Raw genomic sequence first — 26364 nt, 5'->3', positions numbered from 1 at the left:
GGGCCCTGCCGAGTAGGAGAACCAAGCCGAGTTCGAGGCCCTGCTCTACGAGCTGGGTAGGTGCTGGGGCTGGGAATGAGGGGAGGATGAGTGAAATGAGGAGGATGGAGATGGGGTGGTAGAGGGAGATGGGGTGGGGTGGAGAGATGACCCCTCCCTATCTACCCTCACTCCCACCCTCTCCACCCCCCCCTCGCCCTCTCTACCCTCCCTCCTCCCCCACTCTAACCCTTTCCCTCTCAACCCCCTCCCTCTCAACCCCCTCCCCTCACTCTACCACCCTCTCCCCTTCCTTCCTTTCTACCCCCCCTCTCTACCCTCCCCTCCCCTCCCCCTTTCCCCCCCTACCCCCCCCCCCGCCTCCCTCTCTGCCCCCCCTCCCTCTCTCTCTCGGGATTGAAGGAGGGTGAAGCGGAGGAGGAGGGAGTGCTAGGGGATAAGGAGAAATGAGCCTCGCCTGCGCAGTTGGGGCTATGCGTGAGTGCTGCAATATTGCGTTGGGGGAACGGCTTGCGTTGGGAGAAACGGGTCTGCACTTATCCATCACAGTAATGCTTCCATCTTCTATGTCACAACGGGAACCTGTCAGCCGCGCCTGCGCAGTTGGGAGCTATGGGTAAGAGGTGTAATATTGCGCTCGGTGACCAGCCCTCCCGTGTGATGCCGTGTCCCCTCTCCGTGTTCGGGGACGGGACCCAACGGGTCCCACTTGGTCAAGTATCATACTAACAGAGCAATTTTTTTTAACTTGGCCACAAGCAGGCTTCCATAACATATATATGCTATTTTTCACAGACCCTTAGGGACAGCAGTTCTGAATAGCAATTTCACATTTACAGGACTGAGAGTTGGCATAATACAATCGATAGCAAGTGACACAAGCAAGAAGTTATGTTGAAGCAACACACAAATGTAAAAGAAATAGAAAGTCTCAATCTCTAATCAGGAAAGACTTCGGAGGTTTGCAGTTCAGCTAATTTTCCAGTTTATATCCTCAATTTATACATTAGGAACAGGAAGCAATTTGCGTCTTTTTGCAAGTGCTGCATTGCAGCAAATTATGAGTCATGGTGAGGGCACAGGATGATCTGAGGAAAAGGGCAATGTTGTTTTGGTATTTGAATCAGGTGCATTGTGGTGAGAAGTGCTCTAAAAATTGTTCAGGAATGGTGAGGTTAATTAAATAGTTTTAATTAAATTAATATGCTCTCAATGAGGACTTTTGTAAAGCAACATATTTAGACCTTAAGCAAGGTGATGAACCTGAAATGCTTACTCAGTTTCTCATTGCAAAGATTTTGCCCGACCTGGTCAGGAATGCCAGTAGCTTACATTTTTATTTCCAAATTCTATACTATTTTGTTTCCAGATTACTAATGAATTTCATTGGTGGTGAAAAAACAAAGAGACTTCAGGGAAAGATCATGAAAGGCTGCAGACCTACAAGACCAGACACAAGCAGCGAGACATTTGAAAAAGTGAGAAGAGGGAATATCTTTCAGAGGGATTACTGAAAACAACTTATGTATTCATGATCACATAAACAGTCTTCTACTGCATCAATGATAATTTATTTTATATGAAGGAAACATGGTAGAGCAGAATGGGATGGTAGAAAGGTGACAGACAAAACCAAATAAAGAGAAAAATTAAAATGTTACTTACAGCTGACAATTCAATAGTTAATTTCCAGAAAGGCAAATCTTGCAACATTAACTTTACCTGAACTTGTTGGCAATGGAAACAAATAAAATATTTTCATGTGCTCCTGCTCTTCCCTAGGCTGAGGCCAAAAATTGCAGCGCTATCGTGGACTGTTTTGGCGGAGTTTCGGGAACACACACACTCATACAAATAATCAAGATGAGAGTTATAACTAGACCAAGTAGGACCCGTTGGGTCCCTGTCACAGGGGAGGCCTGTTCCCCCAACGCAATATTCCACCACTGACCCAGAGCCCCCAACTTTGCACCCTAATGGATCGGCTAACGGGCAAATCCCTTACTTCCATGTAGACCCCATTACCCCCTCCACCTTCATCAGCTCTTCACATGCCCTAGCATTTGCCACTTAATTAGCCCTTCTTTTCTAAATGAAAGTAAATCCTCTCCTGAAGAATCCTCTCTAACTTCCCAACCCTTCAGGCCCAATTTCTCCTCTCCCTTCCAAAACTAACCTTTCCAGTCCCCGGTACTTCCCTGTTCAGCATAGACCCCTTTTCGTCCGTTAAGTTAGCTGTAATCTAAGAAGGCCACATCCAAGAAACCTCAATAGATATACTTCAAAATGTACATTATTTTGTTAAAATAGCCCTCATGACTTACTAATGTTTTATTTGTGGCCGTCAGTCGGGGAGGGTTATTTCGTTGAATCTTCTTTTAGTCTTTGGTATTTTAAATATGTTCATTTTAAGATTAAAATAAAAATAATAAGACGAACAAAAACATATTAATAAAAATAAAAGTATTTGTTCTACAAAATTTCATTCATTCAGGCCGCCTAGATCGCTACCCCCCCCCCATCTCTCTTGCCTTTCCTCACTTCCCCCACTGGCATTACTGCTCTTCAAGAGTTCCTACACGATCCCCCCCCACTCCTTCAGCATTCCCCACACCCACTCCCCCTGGCAACCAAGTACTCGTTTAGTACCTTGTCATTATCTTCTGACCCCATAATTTCCATCCTTTACCTCCCCCCATCCCAGTCTACCCACACTGAAGAGAAATGCCATTAGCCCACTCAGACCTGCTCATCCCCGTTAAGGGCAGCCCTAACCTACATGTGCAGAATACATGTCGCTCACTGCAGCAAAAAAAAAGATTTTCCACCCTAACATATGGAGTGAGAGTTGATCCTGAGCCTCTATACACCATAGAAAATAGGTGCAGGAGGAAGCCTCGGCCCTTCCCAGCACCGCCATTCACTATGATCCTGATCGTCCCCCCCCCATCCCTTCCCCCTACCATATCCCTTGATCACTGGCCCCTAGAGCACTTCTAGTCTCTTAAATCCCCAGTGATTTGGCCTCCGCTGCCCTCTGTGGCCTTCCACAAATTCACAAACCTCGCTCACCTCAGTCCTGGCCCTCCCCTAAGACTGTGGGCCCGGTTCTATTTTGCAGCAACTTCTCAAAGATGCCAATCCTCTAAAATCCATATGTTAAAAAACAAATTACCCATGGGGGAGCCGATTGTGTGCCCGTGACAGATGAGGTTGTGAGGCATTTCTCTTAGGCAAGCTTTAAAACAGGCGAAATGAACAGCCAATCTGTGAATTTCTCAGCAAAAATCCAACGTTGATGCAATATCTGAAATAGAGTCCAGTACATAAAAGCTGTGCTGATTTAGAGGATTTTCCGTTCCTATGGGTGTACCTTTGTGCATGCCAGCCAAGCAAAAAGCCCATAGCACAGCTGTGCAGGGGGGGGGGGGGGGGGGGGGCTGTTTTAATTTTCTTTTAAGTTTAAAATGTCAATAACTTGTAAAATATACCATCAATCTGAACAAAACGTGGCACAGTCCATCACAGGACAATGGTGAGTAAGGTGGGCCAAAAAGCATAGCGAGGCCAGACACAGATAAATGTACCCCAGTAAGAAGAGTAATTGAATGTTTAAGTAGTTCACCAGTGGGATCATTGACAAGACATTAGTTTAGGTCGGGCACAGTTGAAATTAATGAATCACATTGTGGACATCCTATAGGTCAATTTGTGTATTTACATCAAGATACGCAACAATGAGAGAGGCAGGGAAGAAGTCAATGCATTCCAAGAAAGGTGGGCAAGACAGCTCTGAAGACAGTTCAGAAAGGCAGCCCATTTTTTCCGATGGACAGTACATTTTAGCCTTCTTAGTGATGCCCTCATCCCATCAATGAATAAAAGGAAAACAATGTTAAATAAGAGAAATACTAAATTGTAGATAGAGTATATGATGGAGAAATGTGAGATTGACCTTGACAGGAGTCAAAAAGTATATTCAAGTAGTAAGAAATTATTAAATATCAACATGCAGAAGGATTTTACTTGTGCATAAAAACATGCAGGTAGAGCAATGTAGGAAAGTAAATGACGTTATATCAGTATATTTGGAATAGTAAGGAAATCCTGCTGCAATTATGCAGTGATTTGATGAAACCGCAGAGGAATAGAATATTCTTAAAGGAATGCAGCAATGCTCACCAGATTGATTTCTGGATGGGGAATTGTCTTGTGTGGAGAAAATGAAAAAATGCACTCTAGGTTGGGAGAATGAAATGAAGTCTCATGGAAATATTAAATTCTAAGAGGCTCGTCAAGGTATATATGAGAAAGTATTTCCAATTGATAACTAAAGACATGACTGCAGAATTAAAGGAAAGCCACTTAGAATGGAAAAGATGAGAAGCTTATCTCAGAGCTTTGCAAATGTTTGACATACAGTACTTAAGTACAAATTATTGATGAAGAAAATTATGCATTTGGGAGTTTTGTGGGGTTGAAGAGAGAGGACGGGAAGGAGACGAAGAGTGGGTTTGAGGTAGGATTGTCATAAATTCATTGAATGTCTGATTAGGCTTGAAATAACATGTGGCTCTCCCCTGCCCCTATTTCATACGTCTTTACAAAGCATATGATTACTTTCAATTAACCGTTACAGTAATCAACAACATTAGCTTTACCTGCTCAACATAACACTTAATTGAGAATAGTGAGGTGGGGGAGAAAGAAGATGACACAATCACGATTCTCACCTTTTTGAAAATCGAAAGCAATTGAAAATCTATCTTGCTTTCCCCTACTGGAAACTGCTGCAATTTGGCAAGTATACAAATTTCAACAATGAAGCTCATTAGTATAATCAATCTCATTAATTTTCTAGCAGACAGAGAAGGAGAAAGAACAAATCAGGGGAGACAAAGCGTGGTTAGTCATTTAAACATGGCCTCCAATAACTGACTGATACATAAAACCACAGTCTAACAACCTATTTTTCTAAACTAGCAAGAAAGTTGATGAGACAGGAAGCTGTCAAAAAAAAAGGGAGCCCGAAGGAGAGAAATCAGGTCAAGGTTTCCAGATGCATGACAGATTACCGTCATAGGAAGAAAACATCACTATTTGCTTGACGGTGTAGCAAAATACTAAGTCCATGAACTCAACACACAAATTATCAGAATAAAGGCTTGTAAGTTATCAACAATGCAACATCGTTAGGGGACCCCATGATAAGCAATTCCAACATGGCTTCACTATTTATGTGAAACCTTCAACACCTATACATACATGTTAACAAATTAAAAGCATAACGGTGGATTAGAACCAATCCCCATCTACCGATACTCTCCTCTGCCCTTGGTGACTTGGTCCTTACCCTCAACAACTTTTCCTTTGACTCCTCCCATTTCTTTTGTGGCCCTATCCCCGAACTCTACCTCCGTTACATTGACGACTGCATTGGTGTTAACTCCTGCACCCATGCAGAACTCAGTGACTTCATCCATTTCACCACTAACTTCCATCTGGCACTCAAATTCACCTGGACTATTTCCAAAATCTCCCTACCGTTTCCAGACCTCACTATCTCCATCACAGGTAACAGACTGCTGACTGACATCTACTACAAACTCACTGACTCCCATGACTATCTGGACTACACTTCTTCCCACCCTATTCCCTGTAAGGACTCCATCTCCTATTCCCAATTCCTCCGTCTACGCAGCATCTGCACCCAGGATGAGATGTTCCAAACTAGGGCACCAGAGATGTCCTCATTCTTCAGGGAACGGGGTTTCCCTTCTTCGACTATAGAGGAGGCTCTCACCAGGGTCTCTTCTATATCCCACAGGTCCGCTCCCACTCCCCACTCATAACAAGGGCAGAATCCCCCTTGTCCTCACCTACCACCCTACCAGCCGTCACATACAACAGATAATCCTCCAACATTTTCGCCACCTCCAATGGGATCCCACCAATGGCCACACCTTCCCATCTCCTCCCCTTTCGGCTTTCCGCAGAGACTGCTCCCTCCGTAACTCCCTGGTCAATTTGTCCCTTCCCACCCAAACCACCTCCTCCCCTGGTACTTTCCCTTGCAACTGCAGGAAATGCTACACTTGTTGCTTTACCTCCCCCCTCGACTCCATCCAAAGACCCAAGTAGTCTTTCCAGGTGAGGCAGAGGTTCACCTGCACCTCCTCCAACCTCATCTATTGCATCCGGTGCTCTAGATGTCAACTGCTCTAAATCGGTGAGACCAAATGCAGGCTTGGCGATCGCTTCGCCCAACACCTCCACACAGTTCGCATTAACCGACCTGATCTCCCGATGGCTCAGCACTTCAACCTCCCATTCAGAATCCCACCTTTCTGTCCTGGGCCTGCCTCCTCCATGGCTAGAGAGAGTCCCACCGCAAATTGTAGGAGCAGCACCTCATATTTCCCTTGGGTAGTTTACACCCCAGCGGTATGAACATCGACTTCTCCAATTTCAGATAGTCCTTGCTTTCTCCCTCCTTCCTCTCCCCAGCTCTCCCACAGCCCATTGTCTCCGCATCTTCCTTTCTTCTTCCCTTCCCCTCCCACCCCCACATCACTGTAGAAGAGTCTCGACCCGAAACTGAGTCCAGCATGTTTGTCTACCTACGGTGAATTTGAAATATTCTTTATTAATTTTCAGTTAATTTAATGATATATTAATGAGAGAAACATCAAAAAATTAAAAAGTAAAACCCATACATTTGTTGGTCGACAAATAGAGAGTAATGTGGAATCTGAAATGATGATAGGCTAGCATTGCTGAGCTGACTGATGTGGTGAGTGGTTGCTATAGTAACTCAGTGATGAAATTTCCTCCTGTGCTGGGCAAAGTGCTAATGCAGTTCCAACAGCACCTGATTTATATCAGCTATGGGCTTTAAATCTGCTTTAACACCTAAAACTCAGACTTTTGTTAGGATTATAGTGGCAATAAATCTTTTTGGTTTCATAACGTAATCTACTGTACTATAATGTATTTTAATATATCTGGTAATTATTTCTCCTGACTAATCACAAATTAAATGCTCCAACATCTTCAGGCATCAAGTTAGTTAAATTCTTTATAATATCAATACTTTATTCCAAATTATGATAGGCCTGTGTCATCTTGCTGATTTGGCACAGCAACATGCTCCATAAATGTTTTTAGACAATCTCATCGCTTTGGTCAGAGGCGCTGATAATCTGTTTAAAGCTCCCAGCTGGAATCTAAACCAATCCCATTCTATTCAAAAATCATCATCAAGGCAAATAAGTCTCCCTTGTCTAAAACAACAATGGTTAAAAATGTCAGTGTGTTCTTTCAGCAAGGAATGTAGAATGGAGGTAACATTGTAGGAAAGTAATGTACACTACAATTAATATTGTACAAGCCAATCCGCCACAATCTTAAACTTCTAATAATGAACTAATATAATTGAAATAAAGTGTTCAGACTGCACAATCCACATAAAAGTATATTAACTTTATATGAATTGCTTTCTTGTAATTTAAAGGCTAGACTGGCTATGCTTCAATGAGCTGAAACCAACATGCATATATTGTATATTGTCAAGGCGGCGGCAAATCCATTTCAATGTTTGTGTGGCCGTGTTGGATATTTATTGGTTCATTTTTCATATTTTTACGACATAATTTGAACATTGACTATGAATTTCAAAACTATGATTTCACAATGATTCAGAACACAGCAAATGAAGGGATAAAGCTGAAATAATACCTGGTGGCATTTCTTTCCAGAACCAACACAAAATCCAGACAAAGCAATGGAACTCCGCCTGTAATCCACATGCTGAGAAATTCTTCTTACTAATAATAAGTACCAATACAATGCATAATTGTTTGTTGGAAAGTAAAAAGTTTTTCAAAATATTATGAGTATTTGATTCATAGAATCATATTCCATGATTCAATGTGATACAAAAATACATTTTTAAACCTTACACAAGTTTTAACGTAGTTCTTAGAAACACACTACATGCAGGATAATACAACCAGGTTGCGGACATTTTTTAAAAAAGATATGCAGTGCTGAAACAGACCATTTAGACCACCGGATCGACGCTGATTAAACGCACTAGTTCTATCCCACATTAGGGACAATTTTACAGAAGCCAATTAACCTACAAACCTGCACATCTTCTGTATGTGGGAGGAAACAGGAGAACGCAGAATAAACCAACGCATAGAAAAATGTATAAAATTCCATACATACAGACAGCACCCGTAGTCAGGTTCAAACCCAGGTCCCTGACTATATGGCAGCAACTCTACTGCTGTGCCACTGTCCTGCCCTTTGCCCAGCACTTTGAAATAACTATCCAATTTGTTGTTGTTGCCTGCTCCCGACTATAGTCTTTTAAATCGTGCCCATCCATTGCTTTTACAAATCTGCTGAAATCTCATTAATCTCTCCTCCATCCTCTTCAGGATGCTGACATCTTCTTCAAAGCTGAAGGCAAGATATCTACAATGCTCTGCTGAGACCTAACCAATGTTTTATTAAGGATTAACATAATTTTCTTTATTTTACATTACATTTTCAACGGGCAGATATTGTGCCACCTCACATTTGCCTGTCAACTGCCCTTTTGACATACTGTTTCTTCCATCATGGTTCAGGGCAATGTTTTACTCAGAGCCCAATTCACCAGTCATCAGACTTGCTACTTAAACCAAATGAGTTAAAATGAATGTCTTTCACATTCACAAACTTTCACTGTAACTCAGAATTTGTCAAAAATAAAAAGGTTTCACATTTTAGCAGCTTGTTACTTTCAGTTACTTTTAAACTAAAAGTGGGCCATTTTGCTCATCAGGTCTATGCCAAAGGGCATAGTTCTGCTTCAATTCACAGTCCAATTCTCTGCACCAAACTTAGTAAAACAGGGAAAACATACTTACTTGTAAAGATAATATTCAGCCTGGTCAATCTCTTCTCTCGTAGAAATGTTGTCAACAAACTACAAAATAAAACAGAACATGAATTTATAGTAAAGTATTTCTCAGTTTGATGATGATACAAACGTGGCGGGGAGGCAAGCTCTGTGGATGTTACAAACAGCAGGCAGAGAGAAACTGATAGGCTAAGTTAGTGAGCATAAGTCAACAGACAACATATAATGTGGGAAAACATGAAGGTGTTCACTTTGTAACAAATAATAGGTAATAAAGCAAATTATTATTCAAATGGATCATGAATGCTGAATGCAGCAGCACATAAGAATATAGGATTTCTCATACATTAAACACAGAAAGCTAGAAAGCAAGTGTTGCAGGTTATTTAGCAGGCCCTTACTTCAAGGGGGATGGAGTATAAAAGGGGAAGTTTTACAGCAAACATACAAGGCACTTGTGAGATCACATCCTAAGTAATGTCAATGGTTTTTTTCCCCCTTATTTCAGGAAATATATCATTAGAAGGGTCACAAGGACAATCCAAAGGATGGAGGGATTGTCCTGTATGAAAGTTTTGACTGGTTGGAATTGTACCGACTGGAGTTTAAAAAAATGAGGGAATCTTTTAGAAACATGCAAGATTCTTAGGGGATGACCGGAATAAGTGCAAAGAGAGAGTTTCCCATCGTGAGATAATCTAGGACCAAAGGACATCGTCTCATTTTAAGGGGTGTGAATTTAAAACTTCGATTTCTACAGTGCAAGTGGATCGTTGGAATCCTTGTGCAGAAAGATGTGCAGGCTGAATCCTTGAATATATTCAAAGCCAAAGTAGACAAATATTTTAACAAGGGAATCAGGGGGAGAGGTGGTAAAGTGGGCTTGAGGAGAATTGGATCAGCCATGATCTTTTTGAATGGTGGAGGGGGCATAGTCCCACTCCCATTTCTAACAGCCCACCAATAAAATAGTAACTTTATTGCTATTACTGGTGTTGAACAATTCAGAATATTTAGTTTACTCAAACCTATTTCATAAAGCAACAGTAACATTGTTTAAAACTATCTGCCACTATCAACAATACAAACGAACAAGTGCCAACGCAATAAAATCCATTCAACTTGCTTCTTTTACCATTAAATCAGATAAACAAGCCTGGAAGGCAAAATAAAAAGAAAATCTTTCACTCAATTGAAAATGCGGGTTTTGTTAATGTGCATCAGTTAGTGCTTTATTAATCTTTATATTTCATGTATGCCTGTAGCAAGAAACTAAATTGCCCATCTTGAATGATGCAGTTTATTGTCGATGGACATCAAGTGGAAATGACAAGGATGCCCTCAACATTGTATTTTATTGCAAGGCCATTGGTACTTTGAGATTAGAGAGTATAAAATATAAAGGATATTAAAGGATTGGGAATACTAATTTTAATTCAAACAATCCATAGTTATGAACAAAGTAAAAAATACAGCATTACTGAATTCTAATGCACGAATAATTAACTGGCAACTAAATAATAATATGGGAAATTGAGTCCTAACTTTTTGTGCCACTACTGCGGGGACAAAGGTGAGCCAGTTAGGCAGGACCATGAAGATCTTAACTCCTCAAGTCTAATGAGATTTTCAGCCCTGGGATCACAACTACATCAGAGGCAAATATGGAGCTGCAGGCCTTTGAACATCATAACAGACAACGGTAGCCAGAACACTGACTGTTATATGTTTAATGTTTGAAGTGACACTGCCTTAGAATTAGTTAAATCCTCACAGGCATGATTTAATTAAATGAAATGTGGCCACTGTGAGCCATTGAGGAGGGTGCAAAGGGAAATATCTGACAATTCTTGGAGCAGGACCAGAACTGGGAATTCATGGGAAAGGGGTGAGGAATCGCTAGATGAGTTGGGGAGTGGGGGCTGGAGGGGTTGTGTACCCCCAGCGATGGAGATTAGTGGTTTTAGCAAATGATTGGATGATCTAAATTCAGCCATGCAAGATGGGGGAAGAGATCCTCAAAAAGGAATTTGAGCAAATTCGGGAAAATATGCTGCCTCCTTTAAGAATGTTTCTGCTGTGAAACTGTAATATTGAAATCTGGTCCCAGTTCCACCCTTTTCAGGGTATTTGCTATGAAGATCAGACTTGCCATACAAGTGTGGCACAGTGCAGCGGAAGGCAGCACAGTGGTGCAGCTAGTAGAGCTGCTGTCTCAGTGCCAGTGAATAGGGTTCAATCCTGACCTTGGCTGCTGTCTGTATGAAGTTTGTACGTTCTCCCTGTTACCGCATAAGTTTCCTCTGGTTGCCTCTCACATCCCAAAGACATGAGGGATTTTAAGTTACTTGCCCTCTGTAAATCGCTCTTTGTGTACTGGGAATGGATGCAAAAGTTGGTTGACATAGAACTCGTGTGAACAGGTGACCGATGTTCTGTATGGGTGGGGCTGTTTCCATGCTGTTTCTTTCAATCAATCAAAAATGTCTGTCTTCCTTCTTCTTGAACTATGACTTGCTCTTTATTTTGCTCTATATAAGGTGGACAAAGCCCTGAACCGTATCTCATTTATTTCCCTCACTTCTACTCTCAGCCCTGTCCCCCTGGATAGAGCAAGGATGGGGTTCCCTTGGTGCTCACATTCCATCCCACCAGCCTCTGCATTCTGTAATAGGCGAGCAGAACTATAGACAATGCAATCTCACCGATGCCTTGTAACATGGCATCCCAATTGTACTGAATGCCCCAACTGATGAAGACAAATATGCCAAATCAATAACCTGTCTAACTGTTTTACTTCTTTTTAGTGAAAAAATGTTCTTGTACCCCCAAATCTCTCTGTTCTACAGCACTCTTCAGGTACCTTTACTGGATAAACTGTATTAATTTATTTTCATTACTGGATATGGGGAGAAGGCAGGAACGGGGTACTGATTGGGGATGATCAGCCATGATCACATTGAATGGCGGTACTGGCTCGAAGGGCCGAATGGCCTACTTCTGCACCTATTGTCTATTGTCCGAGTTAGAATTCGAGTTTCACTGTACCTTAATTGGTACACATGATAATAAACTGACCTTTGAACATTTGAATCCACCTGCCATACCGTTGCCTACTTTCCCAATTGTTCTAAATGCTGTTATAGTCTGTCCCACTTGTCGATTCTTTTGGCGGCTGCCGGCGTCATATCAGTGTCGCCAAAAGATTTTGAACATTTCAAAATCCAGCGGCGACAAAAAATGTTGCGACACTACACCACCAATTTTGGTGTCATGCACAAACGTATGAATCATGCCACCTACATTCTCATCCAATCACCAATATAAATGACACACAGCAGGCAACCTTGCATTGACCACTGGGGCACACTCACAGTCCTCCAGTATAAACAAAGACAATCATGTACAACCCTGCCTGGTTGGTCATATCCCACAATTCTACCATTTGCAACACATTACGGTTTTGTTTGTATTATTAACCAATAACCACTCCCATTAATTTATTAAAAACATATCGCTATGACCTCTGCGGCCTCACCCTATCACAGTTATTCCCTGTGCCCTATCCATAACTCTTGGCACCGCTTCTGCTACTTTACAAATAGCTTGTTTTCTGCCATGCATGCCCAATGGTGTTGATGCTGACAGCTAGTTGCGAGCTGCAGAGCAGCAAACAAGCAGGGTGATCAAGGGGTGTGAGCCTTATTCATTATAATCAATTTTATTGTCATTTGATGCATATATGACCTGGTAAATGCACCATATATGCAAGCACAATTCATGGTTACATAAGGCCAGTCAAATTACTGGCCTGCCTTAAGGGCCTGTCCCACTTACGTGTCCTTGGCACGCAAATTACGCGAACTCGTGGTCGCGTTGAGCCGAGACGGTCGAGCGAAGGTCGGGCGCGATAACAAGCGTACACACAGCCGTCTGGAGCATGTGACGTCATTTGAAGATGGACACAAAGCTGGAGTAACTCGGCGGGACCGGCAGCATCTCTGGAGAGAAGGAATGGGTGACGTTTCGTGTCAAGACTCTTCTTTAGTCTGAAAAGAAGGGTCTTGACCCTTCGTCACCCATTGCTTCTCTCCAAGAATCTTCAAATTTCTTGGCCCCGCTCTGGGAGTAGAAATGGGGGCGGATCCAGACCGCAACGGCCGTGAGCCCCAGGCCAAGTTCGGTCATCGTTTGCCTGCTTTCTGATGCTGTTGAAGGTGAGACGTGGCGTCACGCCAGGGTCTTGGGCCTGTCCCACTTTGGCCGTCTGTTCCGCAACAGGCCGTTGGCGCGCGAAGGTTTCGTTCACTGCAAGAATTTCGGAGCCCTGCACAACTCCATACCCCTCCGCGCTTCTAAGTGGGACCGGCCACGCGCGGCCATACGGTGCCCGTACGCCTCAAGAGACCACGAGGTCACGTAATTTGCGAGCCAAGGACGCGTAAGTGGGTCAGGCCCTTCAATGTTTCATTCCTTTTACACCAATAGTACAAATAATGCTCATTCAATGCTAAAAAGTCCATTAATAACATGGCTCTACGTATTACGTACAGATCACATTCTTTCAACTATTTTATATTTTATGCAAGAATACTTGTTCTTTTAGAAGCAAGAATCGCAGAAGTTATTTGTACAGTAAATTTAGATTAGCACTTTCACATCAAAGGTATTTCACATAATTATTCACAAAACATGGATCATGCTTTTATAGTCTTACCCGTGACACAGTTAAAGAGCTGACAGGAAGTTTCTTTTCGTATGTCAAGTCCATTTGTGCAGCTAATCCCGCTGATTAAAAAGAAATATTGCTTAATTAGGTACTTTTTCATTAGATATTCCCAACCACATCAAAATAAGAGCTAACTTTTTCCTCGAAAGAAATTGAAGTGTACAGGTGCACAACCTTTTATCCGAAAGCCTTGGGACCAGACACTTCTCGGATTTCGGAATTTTTCGGATTTCCGAATGGAAGATTTTTAGCGTAGATTAGGTAGGTAGTGCGGGCGGCTTGAAAAGTTTGGAGTGGCTGCCTCCTCCCCGGAGACCGGGGAATCATTGTAAATCATTGCTTAAATGTTAGTCAGTTAGTTTGGAGGGATTTTATGTGGTGGGGGAGGGGGAAACTTTAATTCTTAGTCCCCTACCTGGTCGGAGAGGCGGGGAGCGGGCAATGCCTTACCGGGTCGCCGTGCAGTAAGCTCCGGAGCGCTGTGGCCGCCGACTCCCAACATCGCGGAGCTGGGGGTGCGGGCATCCGGCCGCGGGCGGCGCCGGTTGGAGCTCCGACCCCGGCAACTCTACCCATGGCTGCGCGGCGCTCCAAATCCAGCGCCACCCGCGGCCGGACGCCCGCAGCCCCAGCTCCGCAATGTTGGGAGTCGGCAGCGTCGCAGCGCTGGGAAATCAGCGGGGAGCGGGCAATGCCTTACCGGGTCGCCGTGCGGTAAGCTCCGGAGCGCTGTGGCGCCGACACACATCGCGGAGCTGGGGCTGCGGGCGTCCGGCCGTGGGCCACGCTGGATTTGGAGCGCCGCGCACGCAGGGGTAGAGTTGCCGGGGTTGGAGCTACAAACAGCGCCGCCCGCGGCCAGACGCCTGCAGCCCCAGCTCCGCGATGTTGGGAGTCGGCGGCCACAGCGCTCCGGAGCTTACTGCACGGCGACCCGGTAAGGCATTGCCCATTCCCCGCCTCTCTGACCAGGTAGGGGACTAAGAATTAAAGTTTCCCCCTTCCCCCCCCCACCCCACCCCTTCACACAAAAGCCCTCCAAACTAACTGACTAACATTTAAGCAATGATTTACAGATGTTTAAGTGTCTCCCCGGTCTCCGGGGAGGAGGCAGCCGCTACAGTAGTACAGACCTTGGTTGACTGTGGGTCGTTTCGAGTCAAGTTTGGCGCCAAACGCGAGCTTTGGTGTGCAGACGACATCCTGGAAAAAATGTCCGGTTTTCGGAGCTTTTTGGTTTCCGGAACTCCGGATAAAAGGTTGTGCACCTGTATTAACATTTTAATTAATCTGAAAATTGTATTCCACCTGGAACCTAGTGCATAAAATTACACAACATATTTATTAAATCCATTGTAAACTATTAAAAAATTGATCAATTCATATACGTATAAACACATAAATATTTAAAAGGTAATTAAATTGCTTTTTGAGAGATTATCAAAGACAGAGTCCTTGACTTTTCCTGTTCAATCTTATTTCCAAAAAAACATTTGCTTCTAATGAAAAAGCTCATCAGTTCTCATCAGCCGAAGTACTCGGTCAATCAATATTGCAGCAAAGTTATAAAACATTGTTCAGAACGTTGCTCTTCTACCTTATTGTCACATTCTACTGTCTATAAAAGATAATGAACTACTTTCAATACAATACAGCATATAATCTTCCAACATTTTCACCACCTCCGACGGGATCCCACTACTAGCCACATCTTCCCATCTCTACCCCTTTCTGCTTTCCGCAGAGACTGTTCCCTCCGCAACTCCCTGGTCAACTCATCCCTTCCCACCCAAACCACCCCCTCCCCAGGTACTTTCCCTTGCAACACCTGTCCCTTTACCTCCCCCTTTTCAGGTGAGGCAGAGGTTCACTTGCACCTCCGCCAACCTCATCTACTGTATCCGCTGTTCCAGGTGTTAACTTCTGTACATCGGCGAGACCAAGTGCAGGCTCAGCGATTGTTTTCACTGAGCACCTACGCGCAGTCCGCCTTAACCTACCTGATCTCCCTGTTGCTCAGCACTTTAAACAAGCCCATTCCCAATCTGACCTTTCTGTCCTGGGTCTCCTCCATTGTCAGAGTGAGGCCCAGCACAAATTGGAGCAACAGCACCTCGTATTTTGTTTGGTTAGCTTACACCCCAGCGGTATGAACATTTGACTTCTCTAACTTCAAATAGCCCTTGATTTCCTTCTATCTCCATCCCCTCCCCCTTCCCAGTTCTCCCACCAGTCTTACTGTCTCTGACTGCATTCTATCTCTGTCTCACTCATTCCCCTGACATCAGTCTGAAGAAGGAACTAGACCCGAAACGTCACCCATTCCTTCTCTCCAGAGATGCTGCCTGTACTTTCCATTTACTTTCGATGCAAGCCTGAAGTCATTCTATACATCAATCTTTTCAAAAAATCTATCAAAAACGGATTTAGTTTGATGCAATCAAGTTTTAAAATCAAAATGATTTTGGATGCAAACATATTGGGATGTTATTTAAAAAAAATAAGTATTACATTCCACATTGGGCCTTGGACAAAAAAGGGCAAGAATTTGATGATTATTAGAAAAACAAAACGAATTGACGATCCATTTCAGCTCTGCCACATATTTTGGCACCAAACAATAACCTATGCCATACATATTTTTAAATAATCAAAAATGAGATGTAATAAAAATATCCTCTGGTATGAAACCTCCACTGCCACCTGCTGTTGTTTTAGAACACTTCAAACATCATCTAAATACAGGTGACCCCAGCGTTACGGGGGTATTGTGTTCCTAGAAAATGGCCCATATAATAATTTTCTGTAATGCAAAACCACATCATCTGTGTATGCCTCATGAAACGAGTGTTGGAAAAAAAAATGCAGTGATATATAATTTATTCCCCCCACATAAATTCTGTAATATTTTTATTTCTCAATTTTTTGGGTAATGGTTTGTAAATTCTCTGTTTGGGTGAACAAACCTCATATAGATGGGGATAGACACACAAATCTGGAGTAACTCACCGGGTCAGACAGCATCGCTGGAGAAAAGGAATAGGTGACGTTTCAGGTCGAGATCCTTCTTTGTCATCTATTACTTTCCTCCAGATATGCTTCCTGACTTGCTGAGTTACTCCAGATTTTTGTGTCTATCCGGTTCAGATCAGCAGCATCTTCCTACACTTAATAAAGGAATAGGTATGCAATTCCCACATTATTCATTGGTGGAGATCCTTCTTTGTAATCTATTACTTTCCTCTAGATCTGAACTTTCTATTGAGGAACCAAATGAGAATAAAGCATGCAATTTTTTGTGTCTACTTCTTCATTTCAAATCAGCACAAGCTGACCAACGAGCAAATATTCCAAAACAAAACAATGAGTAGTGCCATCATAATGTCTGAAGCCAATATTTTCACCAATTTGGTGAGATTGGTGCCAACACATTAAGGGTAAATTCTATTTAAACCTATGCACCTTCACAATATGGAACATACTTACTGCATCATATTTGTATTTGTCTGCATTTATTTGGGGAAACATGGTAAAATCAAGAGAGCAAGAAAGAGAAAATTAAATGGTGAAAGGAAACTGGAACAGTATATAAAACACCAACATAGGCCCATTCTATATAATGAAGTATTAAATAGAGTCGTACAGCACAGAAGTGGGTCCTTAAGACCACCATGTCAACGCCAGTATTCTTGTATACCAATTATCCCATTCTCTGGAAATACTACCTGAAAATAAATTGTACTTGGGTCTGGACAATATTGTGGAACAATCAAGGTGAGTCTGTGTTTTCTGAATTGAGAATGAGAAACAATCTCATTGAAGCATAAAGTTTTAAGAGGGTCTGGCAGGGCAGACACTGAAAGGCTGTATCCATCTGCAGATTCTAGAAACAGGGAACTGCTGAAGAAGGGTCCCAACCCAAAGTGTCACCTATCCGCATTCTCCTGAGATGATGGATGATCTGCTGAGTTACTCCAGCACTTTGTATCTTCTGCAGTTTCCTAGAAAGTGATAAGCAGTCAATGATTCTGGCCCATGCCAAACATCATGCCCCATTTTCACTGGTCACACTTGATTGCTTTTGGCCCATATCCCTCTAAACCTCTCCTATACATTAGTTTTGCAGGGATCTGTGCTGAAACCTCTGCACAGATCCCTAAACGTAGATGGATTGGTTAGTAAGTTTGCAGATGACACCCAGATTGCTGTGATCGGGACTGTTAGGAATGCTGTCAAATTATACAGCGGGATGTAGATCAGCAATAAAAATGGGGAGAGAAATGGCAGATACAGTTTATAGAAATGGGGAGAGAAATGTCAGATACAGTTTAATCCGAGCAAGTGTGAGGTATTGCACTTTGGGAGGGCAATTAGTACGAGGAATAGTATTGATCTGCAATGGGATCTTCGGGTCCAAGTCCATAACTCCCTGAAAGTGACAGCACAAATAGATAGAGTGGTAAAAGAGGCATGTGATATATTTGCTTTCATTGTTGAGGGCATTGAGTATAGGAGCCAGGATGCAGCTTTATAGGACTTTGGTTAGGCCGCATTTGGAATATTGCGTGCATATTCTGGTGCCCATATGTGGAGGCTTTGGAAAGGGTGCAGAGAAGATTTATCAGAACGATGACTGGATTATAGGCCAAGTGGTTGGATAGACATAAATTGTTCTTTCTGGAATGTCGGATGTTGCGGGGAGACCTGATAGAAGTGTATAAAATTATGCGAGGTCTTAAAATTGGATAGGGTAGAACTTTTTTCACCCAGGGTGGAAAAACCAAATACTAACGGACATGATGGTGAGAGGGGCAAAGTTTAAATGAAATGTGTGGGACACGCTTTCTTTCCAGAGGGTGGCGAGTGCCTGGAATGCATTGCCTGGGGTGGTGGTTAAGGTAGATATGATCGTGGCATATAAGAGACATTTGGGCAAACATATGGATACACAGTGAATGCAAGGATATGGATAATGTGCAGGCAGATAAGAATTGGTCTTGGCATCATGTTTGGCACAGACATTGTGGGTCAGGGGTACAAGCTGTACCCTTGTATGCTCTATAAGGACGTGTTTACAATCCTTTACCCTAGAGAGCAGCAGATGCTCAGGCAATAAATTGTGGGGTTGACCTTGATATATTTTGCCTCAAAACAACAAGGTGATCTAAAATGACAATGGTGTTGATGCAGAGATTAAACCATAATATGATGAGTAAGGATCTATGATAGAAACTAAAGACAATAAATATAATCTTTCTAATACTGGAGGACATCAACTACAGGATGTTCAATGAGCAGTTGTCAAATTAGAGTTTGTGCAAAGATAAGGTGAGATGGTGTTGAGTTGACCTGTGTCTTCACGACATACATGAAAATGTAGGTTCTGTTTTTAAATAAAGTTACTGACAGGTAGTACATGAACAGTAGAAAGCCCTTATTGGATCTCAGAAATAATGTCACTGATCCAGCAGGATAATCCACTATAGTAGAATTGTTGGCTATACCTGTTAAGGCAGTCCAGCACATCTGAAACCCACAGTGAAGAAGGATGCTATGCTCAAAAATATGAAAAGCCTGCAACTCTGAGAGAAGAATAATACACAGTGCTTTGGTAATTACAATGAGGGTCTTTTCAGTTTTTTTGGCATGTTTAGAAACTTTAAGGTTATAGGGAGAGGATGGATGGCTAGGACTTTCTTCTTTGGAGTATAGGAGACCGAGTGGTGACCATATAAAGGTGTACAGGATCACGGTCTTATTCCCAGGTAAAGGATTCAAAAACTAGAGGGCATAGCTTAAGGTGAGAGCGGTGTGATTTTAAAGGAATATCAGGGGCAACTTTTTCCACTGAGGGTAGTCCGTATCTGGAATGAGCTTCCTGAGGAAACTATGCAAGCGGAAACAAATTGCGACTTTTAAAATACATTTGGGCAGACATTTATGGATAGGGGGATATTGGCGAAATGTAGGCAAATGGGACGGGGTCAATATGGTAAATTGGTCGGCATGGGCAAAGTTTTCTCTGCTGTACAGCTCCATTGCTCTATTAAAGATTTAGATGGCACAGTTTGCCAGAGTAGGGTGAACTTAAGAGAAAAAATGTTGAAACAATTAGATGGATGTGAAGGAAGAGCAGAGGTACAGTAACCTGGCTTACAAAGGAGCATTAATAAATTAAAGGCATCAAACAGCAAACGGAGAGAAACGAGGTGCCGGCATTTTTAATGGAGTTTCCTTTATATCCTGGTGTAAAACAACTGCAATTCAATGCATTTATCTCAGGTTATCTCAGTGAAATTTTATTTCCAGGAACAAATGATAATACGCTTAAGGTCGGCACAGTGGCGCAGCTGCTGCCTCACAGTGCTAGAAACCTGGGTTCGATTCTGGCTATGGGTGCTATCTGTGCGGAGTTTGCACGTTCTCCCTGAGATTTTTCCGGGTGCTCTGGTTTTCTCCCACATTCTGAAGACGTGCAAGTTGGTAGGTTTTCGTTTTCTGTAAATTGCCCCGAGTGTGTAGGATGGGATAGCATTGACTAAGCGTACATGCGATCGATGGTCAGCATGGACTCAGTGGGGTGAAGGGCCTACTTCCATGCTATATCTCTAAACTAAACTATACTAATTGAGCAATATTAATATCAATAACTATCAAATGATTTTCTTTGTTTTTAACTTAGATGGGGAATGCCACGTAGAATAAGATTTTGTAAATAATGAAAGTAGAATGTAACCAATCAGAAATCAGTTGTAAAAAGGTGAAGAAATCAATGCATAAAAAAACATTTAAGGTGGATATTTTAACAACATTCTTAAGATCAAAGAAATTTATCTTTATTCTGATACCCTGATTTTGAGTAATTTTGTCACTCAGTCATCATTTGCATCTCCAATGCTCTGTGTGCATAGTATAAGGGATATAATTAGAAGAACCAACTAGCTTATTAAATGGTAGGATAAAAATGTAAATTATTGCTTATGTAAAGAGTTATATCAAATGTATTTTACTACTTTTTGAAATTTAATCATGGATATTTAAAATGCTCTCTGCAATATTTCAGGTAGAATCAGTAATACTTGGTAATTTATAATACATCTTAGAATATAATTAAAACTATTACTTTAATATAAAGTTTATCTTGTTTCAGATTTATAGAAGAAAATAAAATTGTAATAACAGGAATGTAAATGTCATCTGCAATCTTTTCCAATTATTTTCAATCTGGCTTCTCTGTAATGAGCATTTAACCTAGATTATGGAAATTTGCACAAACTGATACATATACACAATTCCCTATATTAAACTTCTATGATATTTAATTACTTTGTACAGAAATCAGTGCTTATAAAAATGTCATTGCCATCAGCATTTTAAAAAGATAACATAATCTGGTATATTTTTATTTTTGCCAAATGGAACAGTGGTCAAAGATGCTCATAATTAAGAAGTGAATACCATTAATCTGACATTTATGGAATTTTAACAAAATGCACATTTTATGGCTCGTGATCAAAAGGCTTTATATCACCAGTTTTATTATAATTGAGATCTGGCAGAAAGAGTACTGAAAAATTCGTTAGAAGAATAACAAAAGGCACAATTCGATTTGCACAGAGTAGTAAAAGTAATTCCATTTCACATAAGAGAGGATTTGCAATAAATTGCATGCATTTGCCTAATTGGAAAACATATAAAAAGCTTTGTAATGGAAAAAGATCAAATTGTTTTTGGATAATGAGGGTTGACATCCTTGTAGGATAATAGTTATTTAACATTCCCAAAAAATCCTACTTGGCACAGAAGCCACATTATCCGTCAGCATTAAAAGATTTTGTCGCCAAAAATACAAGTGCCTTGGACCTTGTTATCCAAACAAAAGGAGAACTTTACCTAACATTTTACCAATGCCAAGTGCTTGGGAGTACTTCAACCGATTAATACAAATTTATTTTATCCTTTGCCATTTGTATTTTCTTCTTAATGGGTAAATGGTACAAGTACAGATAATTTTAATGGTTGGCATGGTCATGGCAGGTTGGAGGGCCCGTTTCTGTGCTGTGCAATTCAATGACTCTTCTCCTTTATTTTCAATCTGTTCATTGCACATTCTAGTTTTGTAAATGCTTCCCCATTTTGGCATGTGCCATATTTTGAGGCATCCAATAGCAGGAAATCTAGCTGGGCCAATTCAGCATTTTCTTTACTGCTTGATGTAACTGGAACGAGTCCTGAACATTTCAGGATTATCTACAGAAGTAGATATAAAAACAAAATCTCCTATGAATAAAAATGTGAGTAATGAGATCCAAAGATTATACAATTGAAGGTTAAGGTTTTAAAAAAAAATTAATTCATTTTGCAAATGTGAGCATTGGAGTAAATCCCAACATTTGCTGACCATCTCCAAAATCCCTTGATACACACAATTTCAAACGGAGCACCAAACAAATTGTGGAAGTGGCATTCATCAGTAAGGATCCCCACTATCCTCTCTTCCCATTGCTACCATTGGGCAGGAGATACGCTAACCTGAAGTCCCACGCTATCAGGTTCAGGAACAGCTATTTCTCTACAGCAATCAGCTTCTTGAACTAACCTACACAATCCTAAACCAACTTGATAATGGAATACCATGTCCCACCTCTTGGATTATTTTATGCCTCGTGTTTTTCAAATTCTGTTTTTGCACTAATGTCTTTCTTTGCAATATTATTTTATTTTAAAATTTGTTTTTGTGTGTTGTCTGACGCTATGTGATGCTGCTGCAAGCAAGATTTGTCATGCTACATGTACCCCTGTAGTTGTACTTATAACAATATGGAGTAAGTTCCTATGAAATGATACAACTTAAATCCCCAACGATTTTACACTTACCTAAGCTTTGAGGATCTTTCTTTCTCTGGTCCCATTTTGTACTATCCCAATAAGCTGCAGACAACAGGCACCTTTTGGTAACTAGAAGAAAAATATTAGTAAACCTCACCATACGAAATAGAGAAAAGAAAATATAGAAAGAGACCAGCTAATATATTATTGTCAAAATAAAAACAAAGTACTGGAATAACTCAATGGGTCAGGGAGCATCTCTGGAGAACATGGATAGGTGATGCTTTGTGCTGGCACCTTTCTTCAAGCTGATTGTAGTTGAGGGGAGAAAGCTGGAGAAGAGTTGGGGGCGGGACGAAGCCGAGCAATGGTTTTTGATTGACAGATGGTTGGACAAGGGGGGGGGGAAGGGGTGAGGGTAACCTAAAATAGTAAGATTAAACGAGAATTTACCAGTTTGAAGTTTGATCTGTATTTTATGAGGAGTTACGATGAGGGATTACGGGAAGAACCCGTCCAGCGCGACATACTTCAAAGCAGCGGTGTGGAATCACAGAAAGACACAGTAATTGAAATAAATATAGTAAAGAAAAGGAGAGCTTAGATACCAGTTTGATCTCTATTATTGAGGGTGGGAGCGGAGGGCATGTAATCCCTCATCGTAACTCCTCATAAAATACAGATCAAACTCCAAACTGGTAAGTTCTCGTTTAATCTTATTATTTTACTTCGGAGTCACGTGAGTGACTACGTGAAGATTTTAAAGCTCTGTGATTTCAAACCGTGTAACAGTTCATACTTCACTCACTGCCGAAGTCATTTGAGGCAAGAAGTATGTTATCGTAATCAACCATGAATCTGTTTGTAAAAAACAATAATGGTGTTTATTAACAATAACAAAAAACAAATTGCTCCCCCGGGCTAAATTATATATTTGCAGATTGTAATATTTTCTCTGCAAATGAAGCAGGTTCTGCCAACGGCTTATTATAAAAAGTTCGGAACGTTCTTGCCCCAGACCACCCCGCTGTAGCCAGGATGTGGTCTATTGGTACGTCCATTCTCTTAGCCGCCGACGTGGATGCTGCCCGGGTGGAGTGAGATTTATACATGTTAGCATTTATACCAGCGGCTTTCAACACCTGCTTGAGCCATCTTGAAATGGTTTGGCTCGTCACCCGACCATAAGGTTTCTTGTGGCTAACCCATAAGGCTTTCTCACTCCCTCGATGGATTTTAGTTGTGTCAATATAGTTCAGTAGGTGGGTCATGGCACATAACCGTGGTTCTGGTGGGTAAGCCCAGAATTCCATGACTGGATTTGATGTTCCTGGCCTGCTCTGTTTGACCATCCCCTGGATAGTAAATGAGACATGGTCTGGAGTTATGATCATGTTGTCCAGTCATAATAGGTGAAGTGACTGGACTCTTTGTGCTGACACAAGTGCCATCAGCATGACCGTCTTCAGTGTTAATTGTTCCAGGGTGAGGGACCTGGCTGGTGACCATCCCCTGAGGTATGTCAGGACCACACTGACATCCCAGATATGGGTGTACCTTGGTCTAGGGGGGGTTGGAGTTGAATATCCCCCTCATGAATTTGACCACCAGCGGGTGGGATCACATGGCCTGTTGTCCTGGTGCCTGTATTAAATAGGCAGACAGAGCACTTCTGGCTGTGTTAATGGTGCTGTAGCTGAGTCCTGCCAGGAACTCCAGTACATTGGTTACTGTTGTGGTTGAATAAGTGGTTCCTGTATCCGAACAGTATTTCTCCCACTTCTTGATACTTGATAAGTATTGTTTTCTTGTGGATACACGGTGGGATGCTGTCATGGTGTTGATGGTGTTTTCTGACAATCCCAGGCCCAGCAGAGGCCTTTTCAAAATCTGCAACCCAGGAGTTTAATTATATTGTGGCATGGGTCGCTTATGCCAGATACTGGGCGGGTTAGCAATTCTGGGCTACTGGGAAAAGTCATTGGGGTCCCGACAACTCTCTGAGAAAAATTGTTTCCTCGTCTCCGTTCTTAAACTGTGGCCCCTGGTTCGGGACTCCCCGACATCAGGAACATGTTTCCTGCCTCTAGCGTGTCCAAACCCTTAATAATCTTATATGTTTCAATAAGATCTCCTCTCATCCTTCTAAACTCCAGAGTATACAAGCCCAGCCGCTCCATTCTCTCAGCATATCACATTCCCGCCATCCAGGGAATTAACCTTGTGAACTCCCTCAATAGCAAGAATGTCCTTCCTCAAATTAGGGGACCAAAACTGCACACAATATTCCAGGTGTGGTCTCACTAGGGGCCTGTACAACTGCAGAAGGACCTCTTTGCTCCTAAACTCTTGTTATGAAGGCCAACATGCCATTCACTTTCTTCACTGCCTGCTGTACCTGCATGCTTACTTTGAAGAAGGGTTTCGGCCTGAAACGTTGCCTATTTCCTTCGCTCCATAGATGCTGCTGCACCTGCTGAGTTTTTCCAGCATTTTTGTGTACCTTTGCTTACTTTCCTTGACTGATGAACTTCCCCTTTCCGGAACTTGACACCATTTAAATAAAAATCTGCCTTCCTGTTTTTGCTACCAAAGTAGATAACCTCATCTTTATCTACATTAAACTGCATCTGCCTACTCACCCAACCTGTTCAAGTCACCCTGCATTCTCATAGTATCCTTCTCACAGTTCCCACTGCCACACAGCTTTGTGTCATCTAAATCATTGATGTATATTGCATATTGGGTTAACTTTTTATCTTCCCACATATGCAACTCACCCTGCTGAATATTCCCAGTATTTTTTGTTTTTATTTTAGATTTCCAGCATCTGCAGTTTTCTTTTAGATGCCCAGCCAAGAATAACATCAGTCAAACTTCAGAATAGTTTCATGTTTCAATCAGATCATGGGTCATTATTTTAAACTCGAGTGGGTACACACAATGTTGGCTTAATCTCTCTTCTTATATTTAAAAAAACAATCCTAGGAAATCCCTCAAATGCAAATATATTCTTTCTGGAGGAAATTACACCTCTGTACTCCACAATTTGAGATTTGTAATAGAAAGGAAAAAAAAAATCACGTGGTTAAAGTGCACATTGCCAGATTTTATTGAAGGGTATTTTTAAACATTTTGGTTTCACCATGAAGAAATTACAGCTGTGTTTATACATAGCCTGCCAATTTCAGGGCACCATAATGTTTGGGACACATGGCTTCACAGGCGTTAGCAATTGCTCAGGTGTGTTTAATTGCCTCCTTAATGCAGGTATAAGTGAGCTCTCAGCACCAAGTCTTTCCTCCAGTCTATCCATCACCTTTGGAAACTTTTATTGTTGTTTATCAACATGAGGACCAAAGTTATGCCAATGAAAGTCAAAGAAGCCATTATGAGATTGAGAAACAAGAATAAAACTGTTAAGAGACATCAGCCAAACCTTAGGATTACCAAAATCAACTGTTTGGAACACCATTAAGAAGAAAGAGAGTACTGGTGAATATACTAACCGCAAAGGGACTGGCAGGCCAAGGAAAACCTAAGTATAAAGTTTCCTTTATTGTCATTCAAACTTTTAGTTTGAACGAAATTGCGTACCTTGCAATCATGACAGAAAATAAAATAACAGAACACACAATGAACACAGTTTAACATCCACCACAGTGAGTTCTACCAGGCACCTCCTCACTGTGATGGAAGGCAAAAGTCTTAAAGTCCTTATCTCTTCCTTCCTTGTTGTCCCTCTGCATTGAGGCAATCCAGGCTTTCAATGTTGGGCCCCCCGGCCGGGTGATGGTAAGTACCGCGGCCGAATCCGAGCTCCGCGAACGGGCCAATTCAAATTCCGTGACCCTGGACGGACAAAGCTGCCACCCTCCAGTCCAGCGGACGA

At 41.9% G+C, this 26364-nt stretch overlaps 1 protein-coding gene across 2 annotated transcripts in view; it reads right to left on the bottom strand.

Annotated features, from left to right (window-relative positions):
- mrps27 (mitochondrial ribosomal protein S27) overlaps window positions 1–26364 on the bottom strand; it is an 84598-nt gene that overhangs the window by 54969 nt on the left and 3265 nt on the right. For both annotated transcript variants that reach the window (XM_055632170.1, XM_055632171.1), the window contains exons 2-4: window positions 22521–22601; window positions 13632–13702; window positions 8922–8980 (exon numbers count right to left, since the gene is read on the bottom strand). In XM_055632170.1, the coding sequence (XP_055488145.1) occupies window positions 8922–8980; window positions 13632–13702; window positions 22521–22601 (211 nt within the window). The remainder of the gene's footprint in view (window positions 1–8921; window positions 8981–13631; window positions 13703–22520; window positions 22602–26364) is intronic.

Source organism: Leucoraja erinacea, chromosome 3 (genome assembly GCF_028641065.1).
Source record: "Leucoraja erinacea ecotype New England chromosome 3, Leri_hhj_1, whole genome shotgun sequence".
Taxonomy (NCBI): domain Eukaryota; kingdom Metazoa; phylum Chordata; class Chondrichthyes; order Rajiformes; family Rajidae; genus Leucoraja; species Leucoraja erinaceus.
Note: the sequence above shows the minus strand (reverse complement) of the source record. Positions and strands in the feature narration are given on the sequence as shown.